The 23,702-nt window shown below is 37.2% G+C and overlaps 1 protein-coding gene across 1 annotated transcript in view; it reads left to right on the top strand.

Moving 5' to 3' along the window:
* The window catches only part of ATM (ATM serine/threonine kinase), a gene marked incomplete at its 5' end in the record, with an annotated part of 37,922 nt that extends 16,863 nt beyond the window's left edge, over positions 1 to 21,059 (top strand). Inside the window, 21 exons of the mRNA XM_010020456.1 lie at positions 1 to 130; positions 1,617 to 1,721; positions 2,202 to 2,321; positions 3,819 to 4,053; positions 4,653 to 4,820; positions 6,101 to 6,220; positions 7,238 to 7,455; positions 8,213 to 8,420; positions 9,354 to 9,467; positions 9,862 to 10,020; positions 11,189 to 11,327; positions 11,678 to 11,760; positions 13,184 to 13,324; positions 14,245 to 14,361; positions 16,299 to 16,448; positions 17,473 to 17,638; positions 18,508 to 18,594; positions 18,672 to 18,786; positions 19,878 to 19,941; positions 20,608 to 20,744; positions 20,879 to 21,059. The exon at positions 1 to 130 is cut by the window's left edge and continues 37 nt beyond it. Coding sequence (XP_010018758.1) covers positions 1 to 130; positions 1,617 to 1,721; positions 2,202 to 2,321; positions 3,819 to 4,053; positions 4,653 to 4,820; positions 6,101 to 6,220; positions 7,238 to 7,455; positions 8,213 to 8,420; positions 9,354 to 9,467; positions 9,862 to 10,020; positions 11,189 to 11,327; positions 11,678 to 11,760; positions 13,184 to 13,324; positions 14,245 to 14,361; positions 16,299 to 16,448; positions 17,473 to 17,638; positions 18,508 to 18,594; positions 18,672 to 18,786; positions 19,878 to 19,941; positions 20,608 to 20,744; positions 20,879 to 21,059 — 2,957 coding nt within the window. The remainder of the gene's footprint in view (positions 131 to 1,616; positions 1,722 to 2,201; positions 2,322 to 3,818; positions 4,054 to 4,652; positions 4,821 to 6,100; positions 6,221 to 7,237; positions 7,456 to 8,212; positions 8,421 to 9,353; positions 9,468 to 9,861; positions 10,021 to 11,188; positions 11,328 to 11,677; positions 11,761 to 13,183; positions 13,325 to 14,244; positions 14,362 to 16,298; positions 16,449 to 17,472; positions 17,639 to 18,507; positions 18,595 to 18,671; positions 18,787 to 19,877; positions 19,942 to 20,607; positions 20,745 to 20,878) is intronic.
* Between the last annotated feature and the right edge of the window lie 2,643 nt (positions 21,060 to 23,702).

The raw sequence follows: 23,702 nt of genomic DNA, 5'->3' as shown, positions 1-23,702 counted from the left end.
TCTCCCACCCTCTTTCCATGTATTTAAAAGGACTGGAACATGAAAACACTGAGTGGAGTGCGGAACTACAGGAAATACGCTATCAGGCAGCGTGGAGGACTATGCAGTGGGGTCACATCTCTTCTGTCAAGTAACCTGACTTTTTTGCTAGTTCTTTAAGTGAAAGGCAATAGTTTCAGTTCCAAGCAAAAGGACGACATTAGAATAGAAGTTCTATGAAGCAGGTCACCTAATTTAACTTGATCATTCAATGGAAAAGGAGTCTTTTTCACTTAAACCTGGCTGTTCTGTATGCATATCACTTCTTATTTTCTTGGGAAGTTGTACACAGTTGATTCTTCTTTTTGATTGTTCGTAACTACAAACCGAAATTTTCCATTTTGACTCAGATAGTAGATGTGTCTGAAGTACATATTAGGGATAGATAGTTTTCAATGTTTAATTTAAAAACAAATAGGGAAAATTTTACTTAGTAAGCCACAAGACATTATCAAGACTTGGATAAGCAAACAGCAGGGTTGATTCATGGCTACTCCCTCATAAGGAGCAATCTTCTCTTGCGTAATGTTGGATGCCTGGCATTAATTATTTTATGTGACTTGCCAGGATCTAGTATGAACTCTGTGCCTTCCTAGTACAGCCACATCATCACACGTTTTAGGAGGAATACAGAGTAGATTTGCTGTATTTTGGTAAAAGCAGAAATTATGTGATGGAGTCTTCGGTAACTGCTACATTAACTTTTAATAGTCAGGAGAATGGAGGACTTTTCTCCTAAGACTTTTACAGAGAAATGGGTCTGGGAAACATATTCCTGGTGTGTGTTCATTCTCTTCTCCTGCGCTGTCTTCAGATCATTGTTTAGAAGCATCTGAAGGACTTCACAGACATATCCTGTCTAATGGCATATGTCATGCCACAGTCAGAACAAACTTCATATACGTGGGCTTACTTTGTCTCTGGATTGGGGTCTGTATAAACCTCTTGGGTTATAAACCTCTTAGTCAAATAGAATATTCAGCCTTAATACAGGAGCACAAAAAGAACATGTGAGATGAGAGAGAATGAGATGGCAGGGAAGAGGAGGATCAAAGAGAAGCAGAAAGAAAAGTGAAAGGGGCAAAAAAGAGAAAATTGAATTGACCTCTGTGGGTTTTTTTCAGCCTTCCAATTTTCTTTGTTCATTCCTCTTAAATATTTCTGAAGTTAAATGTAAAAAATTGTTCATCCTGAACTGAAGTTGTGTGCATACCATAATACGTATCTTTTAGCATAATACTGTAAGAAGTGTTATTATTAAATTTTTATTGTGCAGTTGGTTTTGTGCCATATTTTTGATACAACCTTGAACATCTTGTCTGTATTCCAAACATTTTTTGTTTAGAATACAATTCTTGTTTTTTCTTTGTTTTAAAAGAACAGCTTGAATTTGTAAAATACTAAACTTACTTAAAATTCAAAAGGTTGCATTAGTGCCGATTATCATGCAAGACAGCAATCCATCCAGTGGCAGAAAATGCATTAGTAAAAATATTTGTCATAAAGATAAAATTGACTTCTTTACAGAGAACTATAACTTTCCTTTTATTTTATATTACTTTTGTTTTATTTCTAAGAGATGAAGCAGGAAGACCAGGGTACCACGAATCACTGTATGATGCTCTTCAGTCTTTACGAGATAAGGAATTCTCTGCTTTCTATGACAGTCTTAAAGATGCCAGGTAACTGCATGCAAATACTGTGCTGTTAGAGAGATGGAGTGTGTGTCTGTAGTCACAAGTTATTATGGGATTTTATGGGCTTAAATAAAGACTCATGCATAGAATTAAATTAATACTTCTGGAATGCAACTTCATTTCTAAGCTTTTTTTAAAAGTTTTGTCTTCTGTGCATATACAATTTGTGTGCTAATTGAAAATACATTTCCTGTAGTATAAATCCGTTACTTTGTGGTCGTCTTAAGAGGATTTGCATGCTGACTGCTCTTTAGCTGAGCTGTCACTTAGGGTTTGGAGTTGACACATGCTTGCAATGTTTTCATTTATTAAAACACCTCATGTTTTGAACTTTTATGGTAATACGAATAATTCTGAACTGAATAGTTTTGCTGTTGACTGTAAGGAAAATATGTTATGGGTATTTGGAATCACTTGTGGATATTAAAAGACCCCTAATTTACTATTTCTCTGTTAAATCCATAGAGTGAATGAAGTAGAAGAGCTGTGCAAAGGCAGTCTTGAGTCTGTTTATTCATTATATCCGACTCTTTGCAGACTACAGCTAATTGGAGAATTGGAAAATATAGGTCTGCTGTTTTCCAGGTATTTTTTAAGCTTGTTTCATACTCCTTTCTGAGTTTTCAGAGTTTTGGTAATCAAGTCTAGCACAAAAATAAAATCACCTCAACAAAATTTACTCATGAACATCTCAATCTTCATCTTTAAAATTATATGGATTTTAGCTTTACTATGTGAAAACAAATCTAGATTCTCTGTATTTCCAGACTGGATTTATTTGTGGTTCAGTTTTAATTATTTGATATTATGCCAATACTGTATTTAAAATAATTGTTTTATTTCATTTGTTTTGAGTTCCCTAGTATACTCTAAGGTAGCTGTCATATCTTTTAGCCTTTGATTCACTAAAGTGACTGAATTATACTCTTCTAGTTTCCTTTCTAAAAATATTTTCCATTTCTTTAATGATGCTCACGGATCTATTGAAAGTTGTTTCAGTTGAATCACTTTCTTCATGGACCACTACTACTATCAGTATTCTACCTGAATTCTTAACATTGTTTTTTAATAATAGGAGGGTATTTATATCCGTAGTACTATTAACATTGGACTTTTTTTTTCCTGTAGTGGTATCAGTTTCACAGAGTCACAGAATGGTTGAGGTTGGAAGGGACCACTGGAGGTCATCAAGTCCAACCTCTCTGCTCAAGCAGGGTCACCTCGAGCACATTGCTCAGGATTGTGTCCATATGACTCTTGAATATCTCCAGGAAAGGAGACTCCACAACTTCACTGGGCAACCTATTCCAGTGCTCAGTCACCCTCACAGAAACAAAGTTTTTCCTCACGTTCAGGTGGAATTTCCTGTGTTTTAGTTTGTAGGTGTTGCCTCCTGTCCTATCACCTGGCACCACCTGGCCTTATCGTTTTGGCACCATCTTCTCAGATACTTATATATATTGATCAGACTCCCCTGGAGCCTCCTCTAGGCTGAACAGGCCCAGCTCCCTCAGCCCTTCCTCATACAAGAGATGCTTCAGACCCTTAATTGTTCTAGTTTGGTAGCTAATTGTCATCCTACAGTCATTTAGCTTGTCCAGGACCTTATGAACCATTGCTATTTGCAGGTAATAAATTGCCTAAGAAAATAATTCATATGATTGTGTAACACAACTACAATGACACAGTTTAGAATTTATGCTCATTTTAATCCATATATGACCTATATAGTAAAATAGGAATTTTGGTCTTTAGTATTTTAAGTAGCCCTGTGTTTGAAGGTGATTCCCTTTGCTGATAGACCTTTAACTGCAACAGTTTTTGATGCATAATCAAGAATGTTTACAGTGGAGTTGTTCACGTTACTAATGCTGATCTCTTGATCTTCATGTTTGTTAAAACTGGAAGCCAGCCAGTTTATTCTGCATATTAATCATTGTAGGGTTTTATGGACTGTTTCTTGGTTTTGAACTGTAGATTGTGGACTACCTCAGTAGTTTACTTATGTTACTTATTTTGCATTTCACTAATATTTAGCAAGAATTAATTACAGGTCTTTTCTTCTTTTGGTAACAATTACAGATCTGTTACTATTCAACAACTGAATGATATTTATTTGAAATGGCAGAGACAGTCCCAGCTTCTCAAGGACAGCGACTTCCGTTTCCAGGAACCTGTCATGGCACTGCGCACTGTAGTTTTGGAGATCTTGCTTGAAAAGGAAAATGAAAATACCAAAAGAGAATGTATTAAAGACATCCTGACCAAACATCTAGTGGAGCTCTCTAGATTGGCAAGAACTGCTAAAAATACACAGGTAACTAGTTCCAGGGAAGATCAGTGATGGATGTTTAGTTTGTTAGTTTACAAAAGAACTTCATTTTTTAACAATACTAAAGATTAACTGTATTCTGAGTTCATTCAATAATCAATTAGTTGGAGACTTAAACTATGTAGAACTTCATTAATTGTATTAATGGGGATGTTGTCTGAATTTTGTTCATAACTGTAAGCTACTCTGTGAGGAATATAATATAAAAAAGAAAATTTTAGTGAAAAATGTTCTTATAGCTCTAATACTTTATTTTGGTGCAGTATTATATGTACAGCTTCCACTTGCATCATACTGCTGTAGTGTTCAAGAATAAAGCTGCAGAAAGAACCTCATTGCATGATACATTATTTTGGGATTTGTCAAGTTTAATTCCATAGTCCATTTTTGTTGCAAATCAGGATTTTCTGCAAGTATATAGAAAAATAACTTCATCTCTTTGCTACAAATAAATCCTTAGCATCGGCTTAGGCCAAATATGCTACACAAGTAGAGCAAATTAAGATGGAGTTTAAAACCAAAACTTGCTGTGAGATGCATGTATTTCACTTAAATAATTGTTTATAATGTTTTTTCAATTTCAGCTTCCAGAAAGGGCGATGTTTCAGATTAAACAACACAATCCAACAGGATACGGAGTTTCTGAATGGCAGCTAGAAGAAGCTCAGGTTTTCTGGGCTAAAAAGGAAGAGAGTCTTGCACTGAATATTCTTAAAAGCATGATAAAAAAATTAGATGCAGATTGGTTTCAGGTAAGTGTTACATAATCTGTAAAATTACGGGAAGTCTTTTTCCCCCTTTCATACGTCACTTTTTTTTGTGCTGGTAATTTCATCAGATTTTTATATTCCATTTATTGTCTTTTATTGTTTGTCTGCAGTTCTTCATCTGTCCTTGTTTTTTTCATAACTCAGTATCATCACCAGTGTTTGTCTTCACTGTTCATCGCCTCCTTAAGATCTGTATCTTTTGTACAAATAGATGACTGGAGAGATTCTCAAAGGAAGAGCCACCAGTCACAGAGACCTCAATACTTTGGAAGATTGTGCCAATGGGAATTGCTTAAGATGAGCAGGAAGTTCTTCACCTGAGATAGAATAATCTCAAGCAGCATTACAGGAAGGCTTCTGATTGGCTGGAGTGTAACTTTGCCAAAAAGCACCTCCTGGTCCTAGTGAACAGCAAGCTAAAATGATTCAGTGTGTCCTTGTGGCTATGTAGGTGACCATCGCCAGGAGCGTAGCCAGTAGATAAAGATATAGGAAGAAAATTCTTTACCTCTAAATACTGTGAACAGTTTGCCTAAAGAAGTGATGGAATCTCCCTTGCTGGAAATTAATAGCTTTTTGCTAATTTGTCCACTTCTGATTAAAGTCTTACTGACCTGTGCTTTCCTGGAACTTGTTGAAATATTGGTGTCACATCCACCACTTGCCACTCCTATTAAGGCAGTTTTAAGCAAAAGCTTTTATACCTCTTTTACTAGTTCAGTTATTTAATCTGTGAATTGATATAGACCTTTTGGAAAAACACTGTTTGGAAACCTGCTCCATCATCTTGCTGGAGCACTTTTAATCAAGTTTCCATGTAGAGGTCTGCCTGAAAAATTTAAAGATCACACATAGTTACTGCAATTCCTGAATGTTTCCTACAGAATGTACTATGGTATCTCAGACTAAATAGGGATATTAGCAAATACAATTCTGGAAACATGCTGTGAATTTATTTTATTGTTACTACATTTTATCATTGATTTACTCTGGTTTTCATTGTTCGCAATATCAGGTATTTAAAATATGTGCTCTTTTTTAGTCACATAGAATGTGAATGTGATTTAAGGTTATTGACTACTGTAGATGTGGATGGTAAACGACTCTGTAGATACTTTACATGTAAAAGACCTGAGTGATTGAATAATATTATGGGTTTAAAAGCTTTATAAATTGCTTACCTCGTATGTAAAAGGTATTTTTATTTGATGCCTCCCTCTTTTTTTTAATTTTGTTTTTTCCCCAAACTTTCTTTCCTAAAGGTTGAGAATGATCCTCGTCTGAAATTGATATATACGGAGTGTCTGAGGCTATGTGGAACCTGGTTAGCAGAAACATGCTTGGAAAACCCTACAGTCATCATGCAGAAATACTTAGAAAAGGTGCATACAGTCTTTGAATTGTACAGTCTTGGAGATAATGCTGTGCTAAAGTATGGTGTTAAATGTCAAGTACATTTTTCAATGCAGCCTTTATTTTTCTGGTCTGAAAATACGGCTTCTTATAAAAGTATTCTATTTTCACATAGTATTGTGTAACACTGAATCTTATAAAATATTCAGAATATGGCTTTGTGAAAGTCACAGTAAAACTTCAGTGTAATATTGGCTTAAAAGTGCAGTGATTATAACTACTAGTCCACTTTCCCTTTCCTGTTCCACTCCATCCCCATCCTTTCCCTCTTAGGACATATCATTCACTTACTGTATTTTCAGTACGGGTATTGTATTTGTAACATTCTCCTTCCAAGTGCTGGAAAGTCTTGTTCTGGTGTTTCAAAGTACTGTGTTTTTTTTAATTCTTAGTAACAGAAACATTTTTATTGATATTTGTCCACTCTGAATGTCTTTATTTCGCACTAAGTTGTGAAACTCTACGTAGTTGCTGTTCTCTGTAACTCTGTACATGCTTTCTTCGCTCTGAAGATTTGAATCAATGACTTGCACATGTAATTTCCTTTTGGTTTTATCACATTTTGGACTGCCTTTTTTTTTTTTTTTTTTTTTACCATCTTATGATACAAGGTTGTAAAACTATTGTAAAACTTCATGCCTAGTTACTCTGAAAGAGAGAGACTTCTGTATGGTTATTAAAGCTGTTTGATACAGGATAATCTTTTTGACTGTTTGCACTGAAACACTCCGCAAAGATTAAATTCAAGTAGGAGAAAAATACTCATCCTCGTAGGTTTATTTTGTATGCATATATATTCCATCATAAGCAACATTAAATAACCTGTTTGAGCAGATAACCCTGCTTGAGCAGGGGGGTTGGGCATCACCCTTCCCTTCCAACCTCAACTGTTCTGTTTTTCTGTGATTAGTAAGAGTTTAATCAAGTATTATGCAGCACTATTAATCCGATTATCAGCCTCATCTTTACTGTAACCTCCCTTTTAGGCTGTGGAAATTGCTTCAAGCCACAGTGGAGACAGCAGCGAGGAGCTGAAGAAAGGGAAGATGAAGGCTTTCCTGTCTTTGGCTCGTTTCTCAGATAATCAGTACCAGCGAATTGAGAATTACATGAAATCCTCAGAGTTTGAAAATAAGCAGACACTACTGAAGAAGGCCCAGGAGGAGGTCATTCTCCTCAAGGAGTGTAAAGCTGAGACAAATAGGTGAGCATTCAAATGGAGAGGTGGTAACTATGGAGCTGTCAAAGGCTCCATCTTTACTAGTTGTCTGAGCAAGTGGTACACCATGAGTCACATCTCTACAGCTGAATTTTTCTGTCTGCACAAAACAGTGGCCAAATCTGTAATGCTTCTTGCAAATAGTTTCTGAACTGTGCTTGAACATGGTCTAGGAGAGTGGTAGGTAGTGTGGGCCAAAATTAAGCCAAGGAGTGTTACAACAGTTAAGCAGTATGGATGATCATGGCCCAGAATTCACATTTGTTCTCTGGATCTGTTCAGTTTATTTGACAGAGAGAACATTACAGAGTAAAAATAAATAACTTTGAGATTTTTCTGCATTACACATTTGGTGAAAGAGTAGAATTCATCTTAATACAGAATTCTTGAAGATTTAGTAAATGCGATTGCAAGTGAGCATTAAAAATTGAACTTCAGCTGTTGGAAGCTGAAGTCCTTACACAAATGATCTGTACTGGGTATTCACATTTACACCAATACTGAGATTAAATCACTAAAAAGAAAACCAAAACAAAACACTGAAAATTTACTTAGAGCGGTGGGTCTGTGTGGACATACGCTAAAGGAATAGCTCCCACAATTTGGTTTCTCAGTTGTTTCTCTAACAAAACAAGTTTAAAAAATGTTAAATTAGTGAAGTAAGTGAGAGAAGTAGTGACAGACCTGCTCTAAGTTCATTAAGAGATAATTTGTTGTTCAAAAATAATTTCTGTTTATACAGATACACATTGAAGGTTCAGCGAGAACTTCAACTGGATGAGTGTGCCATACATGCCCTAACTGAGGATCGTAAACGCTTCTTGTGTAAAGCAGTGGAGAACTATATCAGCTGTTTACTAAGTGGAGAAGAACATGATATGTGGATCTTCCGACTCTGTTCCCTATGGCTTGAAAATCCTGGAGTTGATAGAGTCAATGAACTGATGAAGGTATATGTCTGATGTTGCTTTTCCTTCTGCTTTGACTTGATAATATCCATATTTCTTCTCCTTGTCCTCCTGTGTTTCTAGAAGATGAATTACAGTGCTGTGCAGTATGCTTTCCTGTGTTTCCTTAAATTTTCCTTCAAAACTTGCTTTTTTCAGGCATTGCTCATCAGTTAGCTTTCCATCAAAGAGCTGTAATTCTCAGTGCATTTTCAATTAACTCAATTTAATTTAGCATTTTAATGTAATGAGTCTGATTAAGTGAGTATGATAATCTTATGATCTTTTCGCTGTTGTCACATTGTTCTTTACAAACCTTGGATACTATCCTCTTCCAACATCCTTTAGTAAGGTATTCTAGCTTGTATTATATATACTTTAAGTGAAAGGATATACTTTAAGATTGTCTGTATAACACAGGGGACCAGGGCCAGGGACCAGCAAAGTTCTCATTTTCAGGCTGGTTCTATCATTTCTAGAATTGTGCAGGAAATCCGTCAGGTCTTACCTGAATTATTGTTTATAACAGAGGTCTGTATAATTGCGTTGTGTTAAAAATAACTCTGAAAAATAGAAAGTGGTTCTTTACTCATAGTTTTAATAAACAATTGTTCCATGTCTCAAACTAGATTGTGCTTTTTAATTAGGATTGCCTCTTGCCACAAAGAATCTAGAAATGAATTCTGAATCAATATAGCTCTGCTCTGCTTTGAGACAATAGAAAATAGTTGTCTTATGAAGGACCTGCAGCATTTAGGAGACGTAGACCAAGATGATGTGATACTCACAGGTTTGCCATTTGATCACACAGCAATGATTATTCCCAATTAAAAAAAAAATGCAAGACCAAAATTGCTGGCACTTACCTGGTATTTTGTGATTACAGGGGGGTTTTGTGTTTAGTACAGCTTTCTAACTGAATTCTCTCTACTACAGAAAAATGCAAAGAAGATTCCTTCATACAAGTTTTTGCCTCTGATGTACCAGCTGGCTGCTCGGATGGGAACCAAGTTGATGGGTGGTCTAGGATTTCATGAAGTTCTGAATAATGTAATTTATGCTTGTTGTATCTAAAGATAAGTTGATTGGCTTCCTCATGCATACTTCTAAATGATACGTATCTTCATTTGTGCAATTACAGCTAAATGAGTTATGTAGGTGATAAAGGTGTATTAACAAGGAGTGCTGCAGAATCCGTATAGCGGGGAAGAGGATTGGAGACTTTTTTCCTTGCTGCCTTAGTGATTTCCTTGTTGTTTAAGAATAGTCTTATGCAGGTGTAGGAGTATGTTTTGAATGTATTTTAGCTGTGGAAATACAATCTAAGTTTTACTTTTTATTTCTTATTAGGAACCTTAGAAGTTCAAAAGAATTGATGATTTTAAATATTTTTTTTTCTTCTGTACAGTTTTCAATAATGGGATCTTTGTGTTTTTCTTGACAGCTAATAGCAAGAATTTCACTGGATCATCCTCATCATACTTTGTTTATAATACTAGCTTTGGCAAATGCTAACAAAGATGAACTCCTCACAAAACGAAATGCAATAAGAAGGAATGAGTTAATGAAAAATGCACCAAAAGAAATCTCCCAGCTTGATGTGGTGACTAAAAAATGTCTATTCTATCAATCAGATTCAGTCCTTTCATTTTGTTAAAAAAGATTAAGAAATTATGTCAAGGGGTATATTTTAGCTGACTTTTGTTAAGAAAGAGTAGGAGGGAAAAAGTACTTTTAATAATAAGAAACCCTGCTTTTGTGCATGCATTGGTCATTATTATTAAGAGGAGTAATTATGGGATTGAACAAAATGTAGTTAATATTTCCTGCAACAAACAGCCCCAATTATTGCAGAGTTTTGTGATAAATGTCCTTGTGTGATTCTGTAAAAGGTATTTTAGAGGCAACAAAGACTTGAGTGGTTTTTTTATTAAAAGTACACAAAATACTCAATACTGAATTGAGTATTTTTTCTGCTTTGAGTGATAACATCTATCTAAGTATTCGGTCTTGTGCAATGTATCTTTTGTTCCTTTATATGACCTTTTTATGTTAAAAGCCATGATGATGGGTTATAACAAACTGTGGCTTCAAGTTCATGTTGTTATTGCTTAATTTTTGTTGCAACCTGTATTTGAAATCATCTCGTATCTAGATTAATGCCCCTTTTTTCCCCCAGCACTATAGGCCTGGCATGGTTACCATGACTCTCTTCCCTTCCACACTGATAGAATTTTTCACCATGTTTTCATGGGACCTTTTTTCACCTTGCTTTCAGATCTGTAGTTTTTTTGTGGTCCCGCTTTTGCAAGTAGGATTATACTGAACTCTGCTAAATGTCTCGGAGTTAGGCACAGGAGGGACACACAGTCAGTTTTTTGCCTTTTGCATAAAGGCTTTTTATTCAGTAGGGAGGAAATAATGGAAACAGGAAGATGGTGGAAGAACATCCAAAACTGCCTGTCCCCTTTCCTGAAGAATTTTTGCAGTTTGTTGTTGGTTTTTTTTTTGCACATTCCCTGGACAGATGTGCACTATCTCCATTCCCAGTAGTATTTTACTTTACTCACTATCTCAGATTAGACACCACACAACATTTCTTCGAACGATTTCTATTCACATCACAAAGGGCTGTCCATTATTGCAGTTTCCTCTGTTTTCATGGGATATGTCTCAACTGTACTTGTTTGATTGCATGTTATGATGCATCTTTAACATTACAAGGTGTAGTTTGCAAGATCTGATATTTGTATTCCATTGGGGTTTTCTAGGACAGAATGGAGGCTGCTAGCAATATAATCAATATTGTAAGAAAAAGGAGAGTTCGTATGGTTAGAGATATTGAAGCACTTTGTGATGCTTACATCGTATTAGCAAATGTAGATGCTACTCCATGGAAATCTGAAAGAAGTAAGTCTTGGAAAAACATTTTTTGGTTTTTTTAATAGTGAAGTTATATTTTCTTGGATTAAAAAATACATTTCTGAATACTGATATTTAGTTAAAGGAGATACTGTGCTAGCGCTGTGTCTTATTTTTGATAAACTTAGTCTGGATTAAAAGTCATAGTAATTACCTGCACTGTGAGGTTCATATGCCAAGTATGAAACTCCAAAAAACTCTCATTGTCTGTGGTCATCTTCATCAGGTCAACAGAAGCGAGGTTTTGGGTTTCAAAATCCATGTAAGCTGTTTTTTTGTGAACTTTGATGTATGTTTGTAGTTTTGAATTTAAAAACATGAATTCCTTTTAATTACAGAAGCAATAAGTATTCCAGCTAACCAGCCAATTGTTAAACTGAAGGACTTGGATGATGTTGTGGTTCCTACCATGGAAATTAAGGTGACTGAAGTCGAAATAATTATACATTATAATATCAAATTGTAGAATCAACTTCAATTTTTTATAACGGTAATCAGGGCATCTATCTCTTCATCAAATCCCCGTGTTTGTTATACATCAGCCAACCAGGGCTGCTTTCCTGTCAGGTGGGAGATGAGGGTGAGATGATTTCCTTAGACTTTAGAATACCTTGACCTTAAGTATCATATTTGATGGTTAACGTCTTATTGTGGCTTATTGTATGAAGATGATTTTGTCACTGTTACCAGTGAGTAGTTTTTCGTTATCAGAAGGGGTGATGAGCTACCTGAATCACAGAAAGGGTTTGGGAATGTGAATCTCCTGTTTTGTAGGTGCTAGGTCAGAGTTTCAGTAAGCACTTAATGTCCAGAAAGGGGTGAGAATTAATAGATATGCTTCTTCTTCTGTCCCTAAAGGGCCAGCTTATGTTTTTACCATTCAGAATAATCCATTTTAAGTGTTTGATGGGATGGGTGCATAGGCACTCGGATGCACCACCCTCTACCTAGGAAACGTACCATTTTCAGGAGTGGAGTTGCTTTTTGGGCCAGGTGCCTACAATTTAAATGTTATGCAGCCAAACCCTCCTGAAGTCCCTCAGGCTACAGATGAGGTACAGATCCTGTAGATTGTAACAGTTTTAGGATTGTAGATTGGGTTCATTTGCAGCCTAATGTAAGCCTAATGCACCCCAACCATACATGAACATTTTCTTGGGAGAACGCCAGTTGAGGCATGCTGAGATTCTGTTAGAGCTTGTACTGTGGCAGTCTGCAGCACTGTGTCCCCTCTACCAGGAGAAGAAGGAGGAGTCAAGCTCACTCCTTTGCTCAGCGTATTTTTGTAGCCTTTGAGGGTATTATCCTTACAGATGATGGAGTGCTCATTAATATTTAGCACCTAGTATTCTAGTGAGGTTTGCAAACTTGTTACAACTTCCTCTGAGAGAAATGGAGGTAATATCCCATATGAAGACAGGCTGAGAAAATTGAGACTCTTCAGCCTGGAGAAGAGAAGGCTGCGTGGAGACCTCACAGCAGCCTTCCGGTATCTGAAGGGGGCCTGTAAGGATGCTGGGGAGGGACTCTTCATTAGGGACTGTAGCGATAGGACAAGGGGTAATGGCTTCAAACTTAAAACAGGGGAAGTTTAGGTTAGATATAAGGAAGAAGTTCTTCACAGTGAGGGTGGTGAGGTACTGGAATGGGTTGCCCAAGGAAGTGGTAAATGCTCCATCCTGGCGATGTTCAAGGCCAGTTTGGACAGAGCCTTGGGCACCATAGTTTAGTGTGTGGTGTCCCTGCCCATAGCAGGGGGGTTGGAACTAGATGATCTTAAGGTCCTTTCCAACCCAAACCATTCTGTGATTCTGTATTAATTTTAAACTAATTTATAATTTCAGGTGGATCCCACAGGACAATATGAAAATTTGGTGACAATAAAGTCCTTTAAGCCAGAATTTCGTTTAGCAGGAGGTGTGAATCTGCCTAAAATAATAGATTGTGTAGGATCAGATGGTAAAGAAAGGAGGCAGCTGGTGAAGGTAGGTTCTGTTGTCTGTATGACTTCTGTACCATGAGGAGGCTTGTCACAATTCAGTTTTCTCAGTTCAGGAATGCTTTAATAAGGGAAATTACAAAGTAAAAAAGTGATATAACAGTAATCTAATATAAATAATCATAGAATAATAAGTAATAATAATATTTTTGTAATTATTTTTCAACAATGCATTTCATATACAGTAGCTTACCCAACAACTACCAGACCTGCAACTTGCGTGGTCGTGTCTCAACTAGTAAGACCTGGAGTGTACAGCAAATAAAAGCCATCTGCATTTTGTGTGAAATAACCTCCATTTTTCTTTCTTCCTCATATAAGAAGAATTATAATTCAGAGACAGTCAAAAATGTGGACATAGAAACACAAGTCTCAAAATGTCTTTTCTCTTGAGATGGAGTTGGTTTCACTCCATCTGTCTTTGACTGTAAGGGTTCCGCAGTGGAGAATTCTGCTTTGCTGTTTAGTATGGGGTAGTTTTGAAAGTTGTGAAGAGAAGGACGCATCGCTACATCTGCATCCGGTAATCAGAGCTGCAGTAGCAACAGCTGCCTCTTCAGCTGTGTGCTGGATTGCTGAATATGGTGAATGAAACATCTGGTTTTCAGAAGGGTACCGCGGGGCATGTGGGTTGATCGAAACCTTAATCAAATAGCATTTGTCCCAAAAAAAGAAGAAAAAGGTGATGATTTCAGTTAATGATGGTTCCACTTAAGGAGCTGAGCACTATTAGAGAAACAAATGAAGAGAAAAAAACAATTGTTAATCACATTTTATTAGAGGTGATTATAGTGGAAAAGTAAATTGGGTTTTGTGGATTTTTTTTAAATAATTCTTTTAAAGCTAATGAACAAGCAGTTGGATGCTGGAAGTGTTCTTTAACTGCTTTGTCTGCTTACTTTAAAGGGGCATGATGACCTGCGACAAGACGCTGTTATGCAACAAGTTTTCCAGATGTGCAATACATTGCTCCAGCAAAACACAGAAACACGAAAGAGAAAATTAACCATCCGAAGATACAAGGTAACCCTGATCAGCTGCTACAGCAGAGGAATAAACACTACTAATAAAAGCATACTTCCCCAGACTCCTCTTTTTAACAGGAAGGCAACATGAAAGTGTATTTATTTATGCGTTATTAACACAGTCACTGCAATTATTACAAGTATTGCAATTATTTTTTTGTGCAAATCCTTAAGCAAAATTTTGATGCCTAATATATATTTCAATATTCTTCAAAGAAAGTTGAAAATGTCTTTATATGAACTTATAATTGAAAAGAAATTAAATAAGGCACTGTTATTGAATTGTAAATTGCTACTTGAACGTACAAGTTTATGAATTCTTATTAATTTTTGTCTTGCAATATTCCTTGATTAATTAATAATTAATCTTAGTCTTGTGGTATTCCTTACAATTGAATCCAGAAAATCCAGAAGTCCCATCTAGGGTCTGTTCATGCAGTTTGAATTGCAGAACTGTTTTTATTGGAATTGGGAATACAGCAATAAATTCTTATGGTGAATGCAGAACATGTGTTTGAACAGGAACTTTCCTCTCCTGCTTCCTTTTTATGTGTTTGGGATTATAACAATAGCTGTGAAAGCGACCTCTGAATAAGTAGAAGTTCTCGTCTTTGGCAAGTGAGAAACGTGCACTCCATAATCTCTGAAGGAGCTATTCTGAATTGCTGGCATAGTTCTAGGACTTCACAGGTGGAGTTAGAGTCACATTTTTTTAATACATTTCAGTGAAGACTCAGGTTTCTATGTGTGTGTCCTGGGTTCAGCTACAGCAGTCATTTTTCTCCTTCTTAGTAGCTGGTGCAGTGCTGTGTTTTTGACTTTCAGTCTGGGAACAACGCTGATAACTCCGATGTTTTTAGTTGTTGCTCAGTAATGTTTACTCTGACCAAGGACTTTCTCAGTCTCATGCTCTGCCAGGGAGGCGGGGAAGCCAGGAGGAAGCGGAGACAGGACACCTGACCCAAACTGGCCAAAGGGATATTCCATACCACAGCACATCATGCCCAGTATATAAACTGGGGGGAGTTACCCGGAAGGCCCAGATCGCTGCTCGGGTCGGGCTGGGGATCGGTCGGCGGGTGGTGAGCGGTTGTGTCCTTTTCCCTTGTTATTCCTCTTATCATTATTATTGGTAGCAGTAGTGGTTTGTATTATACCTTAGTTACTGGAGAGCTGTTATCTCAACCCGTGGGAGTTACATTCCTCCAATTCTCCTCCCCATCCCTCCGGGAGCAGGGGGAGGAAGGGAAAGTGGGGGAGTGAGTGAGCGGCTGCGTGGTTCCAAGTTGCCGGCTGGGCTTGAACCACGACAGTGTGAAAAAATGAATGGGGGCAGGGAAAAAGAGAATGAGACCTGCATGGTGAGATAAAGAGACTTTCACGAGAAAAGAAAATTGAAGGAAACGGGCAGTAGCCATTTCTCTGAGGACAGGAGATTGCTTATTCTGGCCAGTTCTGTCTGCTATGGCAATTGAGGTAACTATTACAGCCAGTTATGAAGGGAGCAGCTGTTCTCTGTGGTGGGAAACAGAGAGGGGTGAGCCTGATCTGTTCACGCAGGTAGCATGTGTTTGTTTGCACAATGCTTGTATGATCCCAGTCACACGCAACAAGCTCTGGGCACTCTGAGGTCATCTAAAATACTGATACAAACATGCAAATTGAGTAGAAACATTGTACTGAAGTAGGTAGTGTACTGAAGTACTGTAGTGTAAGGTTCTCTGTGCTAGGAAAAAAAATGCAAGTATTCAGCAGAAAAACATTGAGTGTATTTTATATGTGTAGACATGTATATTTAAAGCACATACTGTGGCCAGCTGTCTCTTGTCTTTTTAAAAAGCCTCACAAATATGCATCCATGCTCTGTGGCATGTGTATTCACAGTGGTGTGTGTCTATGACCCTCCTTAACACAGCAGTGGTTTTGTTTCTGTAGGTGGTTCCCCTGTCTCAGAGAAGTGGTGTTCTCGAGTGGTGCTCGGGAACAACGCCCATCGGGGAGTTCCTTGTGAATGTCGAAGAGGGAGCTCACAAGAGATACAGGCCAAAAGATTACTCCAGCTGTCACTGTCAGAAAATGATGATGGTGAGTCACGACAACTAAAACAAATAATGAAATAGCTTGCTCATTCTTTACTGGGGGCTGAAAACTATGGAGAATTATGTATTATTCTTTTAGCGTACAATAATGTGACCAGTGGCATAGATAGACTTAATTAATAGATCTTCAGATTTCTAGTTTAGTTTAGTTCCACAAAGCACCTCACCATACATTTAGAAAATTGCAGACAGGTTTACCTGTTGCTTCATAGAATCATAGAGTCATAGCATAGTTACGGTTGGAAAGGACCTTAAGATCATCTAGATCCAACCCCCCTGCCATGAGCAGGGACACCACACACTAAACTATGTTGCCCAAGGCTCTGTCCAGCCTGGCCTTGAGCACCTCCAGGGTTGGAGCATTCACAACTTCCTTGGGCAACCTATTCCAGTGCCTCACCACCCTCACTGTGAAGAACTTCTTCCTTATATCTAACCTAAACTTCCCCTGTTTAAGTTTAAAGCCATTCCCCCTTGTCCTACCACTAGAGTCCCTAATGAAGAGTCCCTCCCCAGCATAAATGCATTATAAAGCCATGATAGTGCAGGAAATTATTTCCTTTTATATCTGTATAGTATTAACAGGATAAAAGTATAATTTTGGCATTGTGCAGCTTTTGCATGTGTGTGAGAATGACCTTCTCACAGTGACATGAAGCTATCAGATAGGCAAAGGCAGCAGCAGAGTTGCAAGGGGAAGTAACTCCTGACAAGATGCATTTACCTGTACATGCACATAAAGTACATACTCCTGCGGAACCAAAGAGGAGTGTGGTTTTTCCATGTAGCCTCCAAGTTGTATATGAAAATAGAGTTGTTTAGTAAACATGATAAATGGGTGCATTAATGATTGCTGTAAAAAAGACATTAATCTATAGGGCAGAGAAAGGAGGGAAAACAGCATTTGATGGAGGGGAGGGGGACAGAAAGGAGGAATGTATTTCTTTCAAAGGAAGAGGTAGTTTCCTTCCAAAGCAGTCATGGGGAAAATACTTCTTACATGTTTAAAGGCTGCGCGAAAGAAAAACTCTGAAGACAAATACATCATCTTCATGGAACTTTGTGAGAATTTCCAACCTGTGTTTCGTTATTTCTGCATGGAAAAATTCCTGGATCCAGCTGTGTGGTTTGAAAAACGTCTGGCGTACACTCGCAGTGTAGCGACATCTTCTATAGGTATGATGCTAGAGTATTAACACTGGCATTTTAGATTATGTAAACAAAGGGGTTATACCATTTCCGAGGTAATGGCTATTCTGCTTTTGTCACGTGTCAGAAAAGGAGGAGCAAGGGGCAAAAAATGCCAGCAAGAACACAAGCATTGTTCTGGTAATGAAGATTTCTGATTCATTCCTCTCCACCCTCCCTTTCTGCAGTAGAAATACAAAATGAAATTCTGTGTTTCTTGGTTTTATATTTTAGTGGTTTGTACTTTTAGATTCTGGTAGGTTTTTTTAAGTTTCTACCTAACTCTATTATTTTGATTTAGCATTTATTCATTTCATCTGTAGCCTCAAATGTTTTAACTGAGCTGAAAAGGTTAATCTTTTCCTTGGAAGTAAATATACAGTTTAGCAGACTTGAGATGAAAATTTTTGTAGAAAATCCATGTGCCATCCATGCCCATCAGCTAATAGGAAACCAGTAACAAGTGTAAATTGCAGTACAGTAGTAATAACAAACCCTGATTTTATTGTGCACTTGCTTTTTATCATAGATTTGTTGGGTTTTTTTGAAAGCTGTGAAATTCTTTGCCTAACCTATCCACAGAGAGAAATGAGCAAGAAGTCTGTGGAGTAGCTAAAACAATACAATTATGTATGAGAATAACCTTCTTGCAATTGCATTCAGTTAACCTTTTCTTTTTGGATTTGTGGAATGGCATATGCTCTTTACAGGAGTAATATGTATACATGGGGGAAGAAATATTCTCACTTTCAATTTGTTTGCATGTATTACAGTGATTCTAATAATCTTCTCTGTTAAGTTTTACCTGTTTTTTATGGCATGTAACTATGGTTTCAGCACTTATCTTTTTGTTTTAGTTGGCTACATTCTTGGACTTGGAGACAGACATATTCAGAATATCTTGATAGATGAACAAACAGCAGAACTAGTGCATATAGATCTGGGTAAGTGGGACAGGCAAGAGAACTGTATTTTTTCTTTACTATAACATTTTAAAATCATTTATTATCTTTTCATTTAGGGGTTGCTTTTGAGCAAGGTAAAATCCTTCCCACACCAGAGACTGTTCCATTTAGATTAACCAGGGACATTGTGGATGGAATGGGTATTACTGGCGTGGAAGGAGTCTTCAGAAGGTAAGTGCTCTTGTATCTCACAGTGGGGAGGAGGCAGCAGAGTACCTTTGGCATTAGGATTGTTACATGTTAAATAGTTCTGATGCTTGAGAGGAGATTCAGATTCCTTTTCTTGAGAGGAGATCCAGATCCCTGCTGATAATATCCAAACTAAATGCTCTCCTCTAACTCATGTGCTCATATGTTCATGAACATAGTGCTTGCAAACCCCAGGTTTCATGTCTTTAAAAAAGTGCATAGTGTAAGTATTGTCTTTGTAAGGCAGTAATTATCATTAATAAGTAGTTCCTACTATGCCTTTGTCCTGTGAAGGACAGTCACTGCCACTTATATTCTAAACGTGATGCTGTTAAATTCACAATTTCGTGTTATTTTTGAAACTTTTGTCCCATGATATAGGAAAAACGTTAATTGTTTGGCTCCAGCTGAAGTAAATACGGTATAAAAGGCACTGGTGCAGACACTGTTTCTCCCTCAGCCAGGTTGGCTGGTAACTGACAGTGTAGGTGTAAGTGCATAAAGAAGTCATCTCAGGATTGGGTTTGAACACAGTCAGTTACCATTGTTGGGTGTGTTCTCATCCTGAAGTAGACAGGATGCCTAATCCATCTTTCACTGGAATACCTGTCCCATAAGGAGAGTTTCGTATTCCTTGCACAAGTTTAGTTTGCTTAGGAATGAATGTAGGTAACCACTTTGGTAACTAAACTCATTGGAGAGATTTCAGAAATAGCTTAATGTCTGCCCACTGGAGCTGCTCACTTTCTGTAAAACAACGCCATCACATGCTTTCCTGCAGCCAAGGACCAGTGTTAACTCGGTGGTTAATTCTATGTATAGAAACACACCAAGATAGTGAAACAGGTAATCTCTTTCCCATAGGGAATATAATCAGTGAACTACCCTGTCTCCTTCTGGTCTTACATTTCTAAATGTCTTCTTTTTTTTAATTTTCAAAAATGGAAGTATCAGAGAGGTTACTTATATGTTCAAAATCCTGTAAGAAGGGTATAAATATCTGTTATTAAATGATAAAAATACCATTCTATTTTGCCAAAAAGAACCTAAAAATACAGTAAAATATTTTCTAGATGCTGTGAGAAAACAATGGCTGTTATGAGAAATAATCAAGAAGCTTTGCTGACTATTGTGGAGGTGAGCATTTTGTCATTCTTTCTGGTAGTAACCTGCAGAATATCTTCAGTTTTATCTCTTTGCCTTCATATGCATTACTATACCAAATATTTATGTAGGGGGGTTTTGTTGAATTTGAATGCGGCAGTGTTGGCCAGATTTGTGAATTCATGTAATCTTCAATATAATTATGACCAGTTTGCATTTTCTTTGGGAACTCTTCATTTCAGGCACATGCAGTTTTCCCTGTTCGGTATCTAAATGCTTCTAGCCATGGTGCAACGTTCCTAGCATAAGCAGTGACAGCTGAATTAAATCATCTTTGCATAAGTCACAAAGAGAATTAAAATAGTTTTTAAAAGCATCTTATACTATACATAAAAAACTAATTATGATCTTTAGTGTATTAAAAAATGTCCTTTTCATTGTGAGATGGGACTGAGTGGCAAAACTGAGTCAAGGGTGAACAACACCAATATCTGCAGATGGTCAGATGCAGTTTAATTGTTAGGTTGTCTACAAAGCAATTTAGCCCAATTCTATGGGATTAAAAAAAAAACTCAAACCCCAAAACACCTCCTAATACTGTGGTTAGTGTGAGCATTACGAGTATTTCTCTTCCTGCTGGGGCACTGAACTAGCTGTAATGAACAGTTTAAGTTAAATAGAGATATATTTACTCTGTAGGTGCTGCTCTATGATCCTCTTTTCCACTGGACCATCAACCCCTTGAAAGCTTTGTATTTGCAGCAGCGACCAGAGGATGAGGCCGACATGAACTCCACGCTCAACGCTGATCCACAACAGTGTAAAAGAAAAGCCAGGTGCAGGATTTCTCTCTTACTGCCTGCCCCCTGCCCCATCACCTTGCTTTACAGTTTCCTACTGAACGTTGCTCGTGGTGTTGAGGGTCTATACTTAGTGCACTTGTTTTTCTGGTTTTTCATTCTGCCAGCAGAGATGACCAGAGTTTTAACAAAGTGGCCGAGCGTGTTCTGATGAGACTTCAGGAGAAGCTGAAGGGTGTTGAGGAGGGAACAGTGCTCAGCGTGGGAGGGCAGGTGAACCTCCTCATACAGCAGGCCATGGACCCCAAAAATCTGAGCCAGCTCTTTTTCGGATGGAAACCCTGGGTGTGACTTGGAAGGATCCAACACGTTTTTAGAACAAACCTATTTTTATGCAGCAAGTGTCATAACATTTCAAGTCAGTATTTCACAGTTAAAACTTAGAGCAAGAGAAACCATGAGGCTTATATGTACCAGTGTTTGGCAGATGTTTTGGGAGTTTTTTTCTTTAATAACCTCTTACCAAGAAAACACTTTTTGTCCACTCATGTTCACCATACAGCATAAAGTACCAGCCAGCAGTTTGATGTTCCTTGTGACCTGCAAGGACTTTGCTTGGGCATACTGAGTGTGTTATAGTCCTAAAACCTGAGATTCATCACCTTTGTGTACATATTAAATAGCTGGAACCTTGTATGTAATAATTGTGTGTGGTAACATGACTATGCAGAATGGATGATCTAAAAACCAGGAGTCATGCAATAACTAGCTAAAGTGCATTTCAAAAGGGGGGTTATACTTGAAAGATAACGCTACAATGAATATAAAAGAAAACCAGAGAATCTCGTGTTTAAGGAACTGAGGGTTCTTGGGATTGGGGGGGTTTTTTAGCTTGGTTAAATGGACATTTCTTTATACAGATACAAACTTTGAGCCAATAATACAGCTGCTTTTTTTCCTGTTGTAAATGAAATTATGTTAGTACTTTATTTTTATAATACTGCTTTAATGGTATGAAACAATGAAAAATATTTGGCTTTTGTAGCTCAGGCTTCCTTGGTAAAATAGACTGACTGTACAATGAAGCTCAGCATACCAGATATGCCTCTAACGCCTTTAACAGTTATTTTGTATCTGGAATAAACTCCATTCAGAAACACTGAAGTTGTATTTTGAGCACAAAAATCTCATTCTGATTGCAAAAAACACATTGCTCCTTAAATAAATATACCTACTGTAATTGGACAGTCAATGAATGTGAGTAGTAGGAGAATCCACTCAAGTACCAGCCTTGCTGGTATATTTAATATATCTTCCAGAATCATCTTTATGTATAAAAACATGAATAAAATTTGGCATACTCTGACGTTATCTTAGTTTACACCTTTTGCTTTCTTACAGCAGTATAGCAAAGAATTTCTGTTCTAATTAGCATTTCAGTGATTTTTATTTGTACGGTGTTCCCACAGTTTTTGTGCTTTGTCTTTGTTTTATAAGTTAATGTCAACATGACAAGATGAGCCTTTTGTATTATGTTTTCATGACGCTGACATAAATTTCTGTTGATCCTTGGAACCAAAAGCGCATCCTGGCTTTTCTGTGGGGAAGAACTATCATCCTGGAATACAGTGATTTGTACTCTGAAGATGAAACTTAACTGACAGAGCATGTACTCCATGTGTGAATTTTGAATGACACTTAGGAAAGGAAGGAAAGTTCTACCAAGCAATTACAGAATGGCAGGTAGGAAAGGACTAAGCAAAAAGCACAGACATAAAAAATCTGGTAGCATTTTCTCATGCTTCTTGTAGAGGAAGTTCTTCAGGCATTATTACAGTAAATAATACTAGAACTCCTAGCTGAGATATGAATGAATATTGCATAAAAGCTCATGGCAGATCCTTTCCCTCTTTCGCGAGTTACTGCTGCTTCACTTCAATAGTTCGTCATGGTGAGCTGCAGTTTAGGTTTTTTACTACAGCAAATGGGGAACCATTAATATTAATATGATTGTCTCAAGAAAGTCTAACTTCAGAGGAAATAATTATTCCTCTGCAATGCTGTTAATGTGGTGTTCACTGCCTAGGTTTTGAGTGTCTGTACATTTTCATTGTTCAAGCTGATTGAAACGCAAATAGAAATGCATGTAGATATTGTAAATGTACTTTAAACCTGCTTGCATTGTTTGTAAGCTCCTGTAACAGTGAAATGCCAGTTAGCTGACAAACATATGAAAACAGTTAGAGCTACTAACAAATCTTAGTGTCTCCAAAACAGTCAAAATCCATGCGATACAATGCTGTTACTATGAGGTCTGTGCTTGAGTAATCTAACATTCTTGAGATAATTGTCATCCGTGCAAAGCCTCATGTAGCCAAATAGCAACCATCAGAGACTCTGCTTTCTTTTTGTTCCAGTAATGCCTTCGTTTTTAGAAGTCAAGATTAGAAAGTGAATGATTTCAAAAATGTATCCTCTATAGATACATACTTCCCTTGTAGAGGAATAGGAAAGTGAAACCTGGATGGGAATGCTGTTAATGCTGCTACTGATGGTAAGATCAGTATTCATAAGACTCAAATATATTTACTGTATTAGTAAGCTGGAAATAAGTGAGACAAATTTTTTTTTTTCTTGGAATGCACCTTAGTAACATTAAACATTTAGTCAAGATTAGAAAGTGAATGATTTCAAAAATGTATCCTCTATAGATACATACTTCCCTTGTAGAGGAATAGGAAAGTGAAACCTGGATGGGAATGCTGTTAATGCTGCTACTGATGGTAAGATCAGTATTCATAAGACTCAAATATATTTACTGTATTAGTAAGCTGGAAATAAGTGAGACAAGTTTTTTTTTTTTCTTGGAATGCACCTTAGTAACATTAAACATTTACATTTAGGAAAGATAATTTCTAAGAGAAACGAGCCTGTGATCTAGTGTGATGGGGAAGAGTTTTTAAATGGGAAGGTATTTATTTGAAATTGGCTTTT

The sequence above is a fragment of the Nestor notabilis genome, unplaced genomic scaffold (genome assembly GCF_000696875.1).
Source record: "Nestor notabilis isolate BGI_N333 unplaced genomic scaffold, ASM69687v1 scaffold16180, whole genome shotgun sequence".
In the NCBI taxonomy this organism is placed as follows: Eukaryota; Metazoa; Chordata; class Aves; order Psittaciformes; family Psittacidae; genus Nestor; species Nestor notabilis.
Note: the sequence above shows the minus strand (reverse complement) of the source record. Positions and strands in the feature narration are given on the sequence as shown.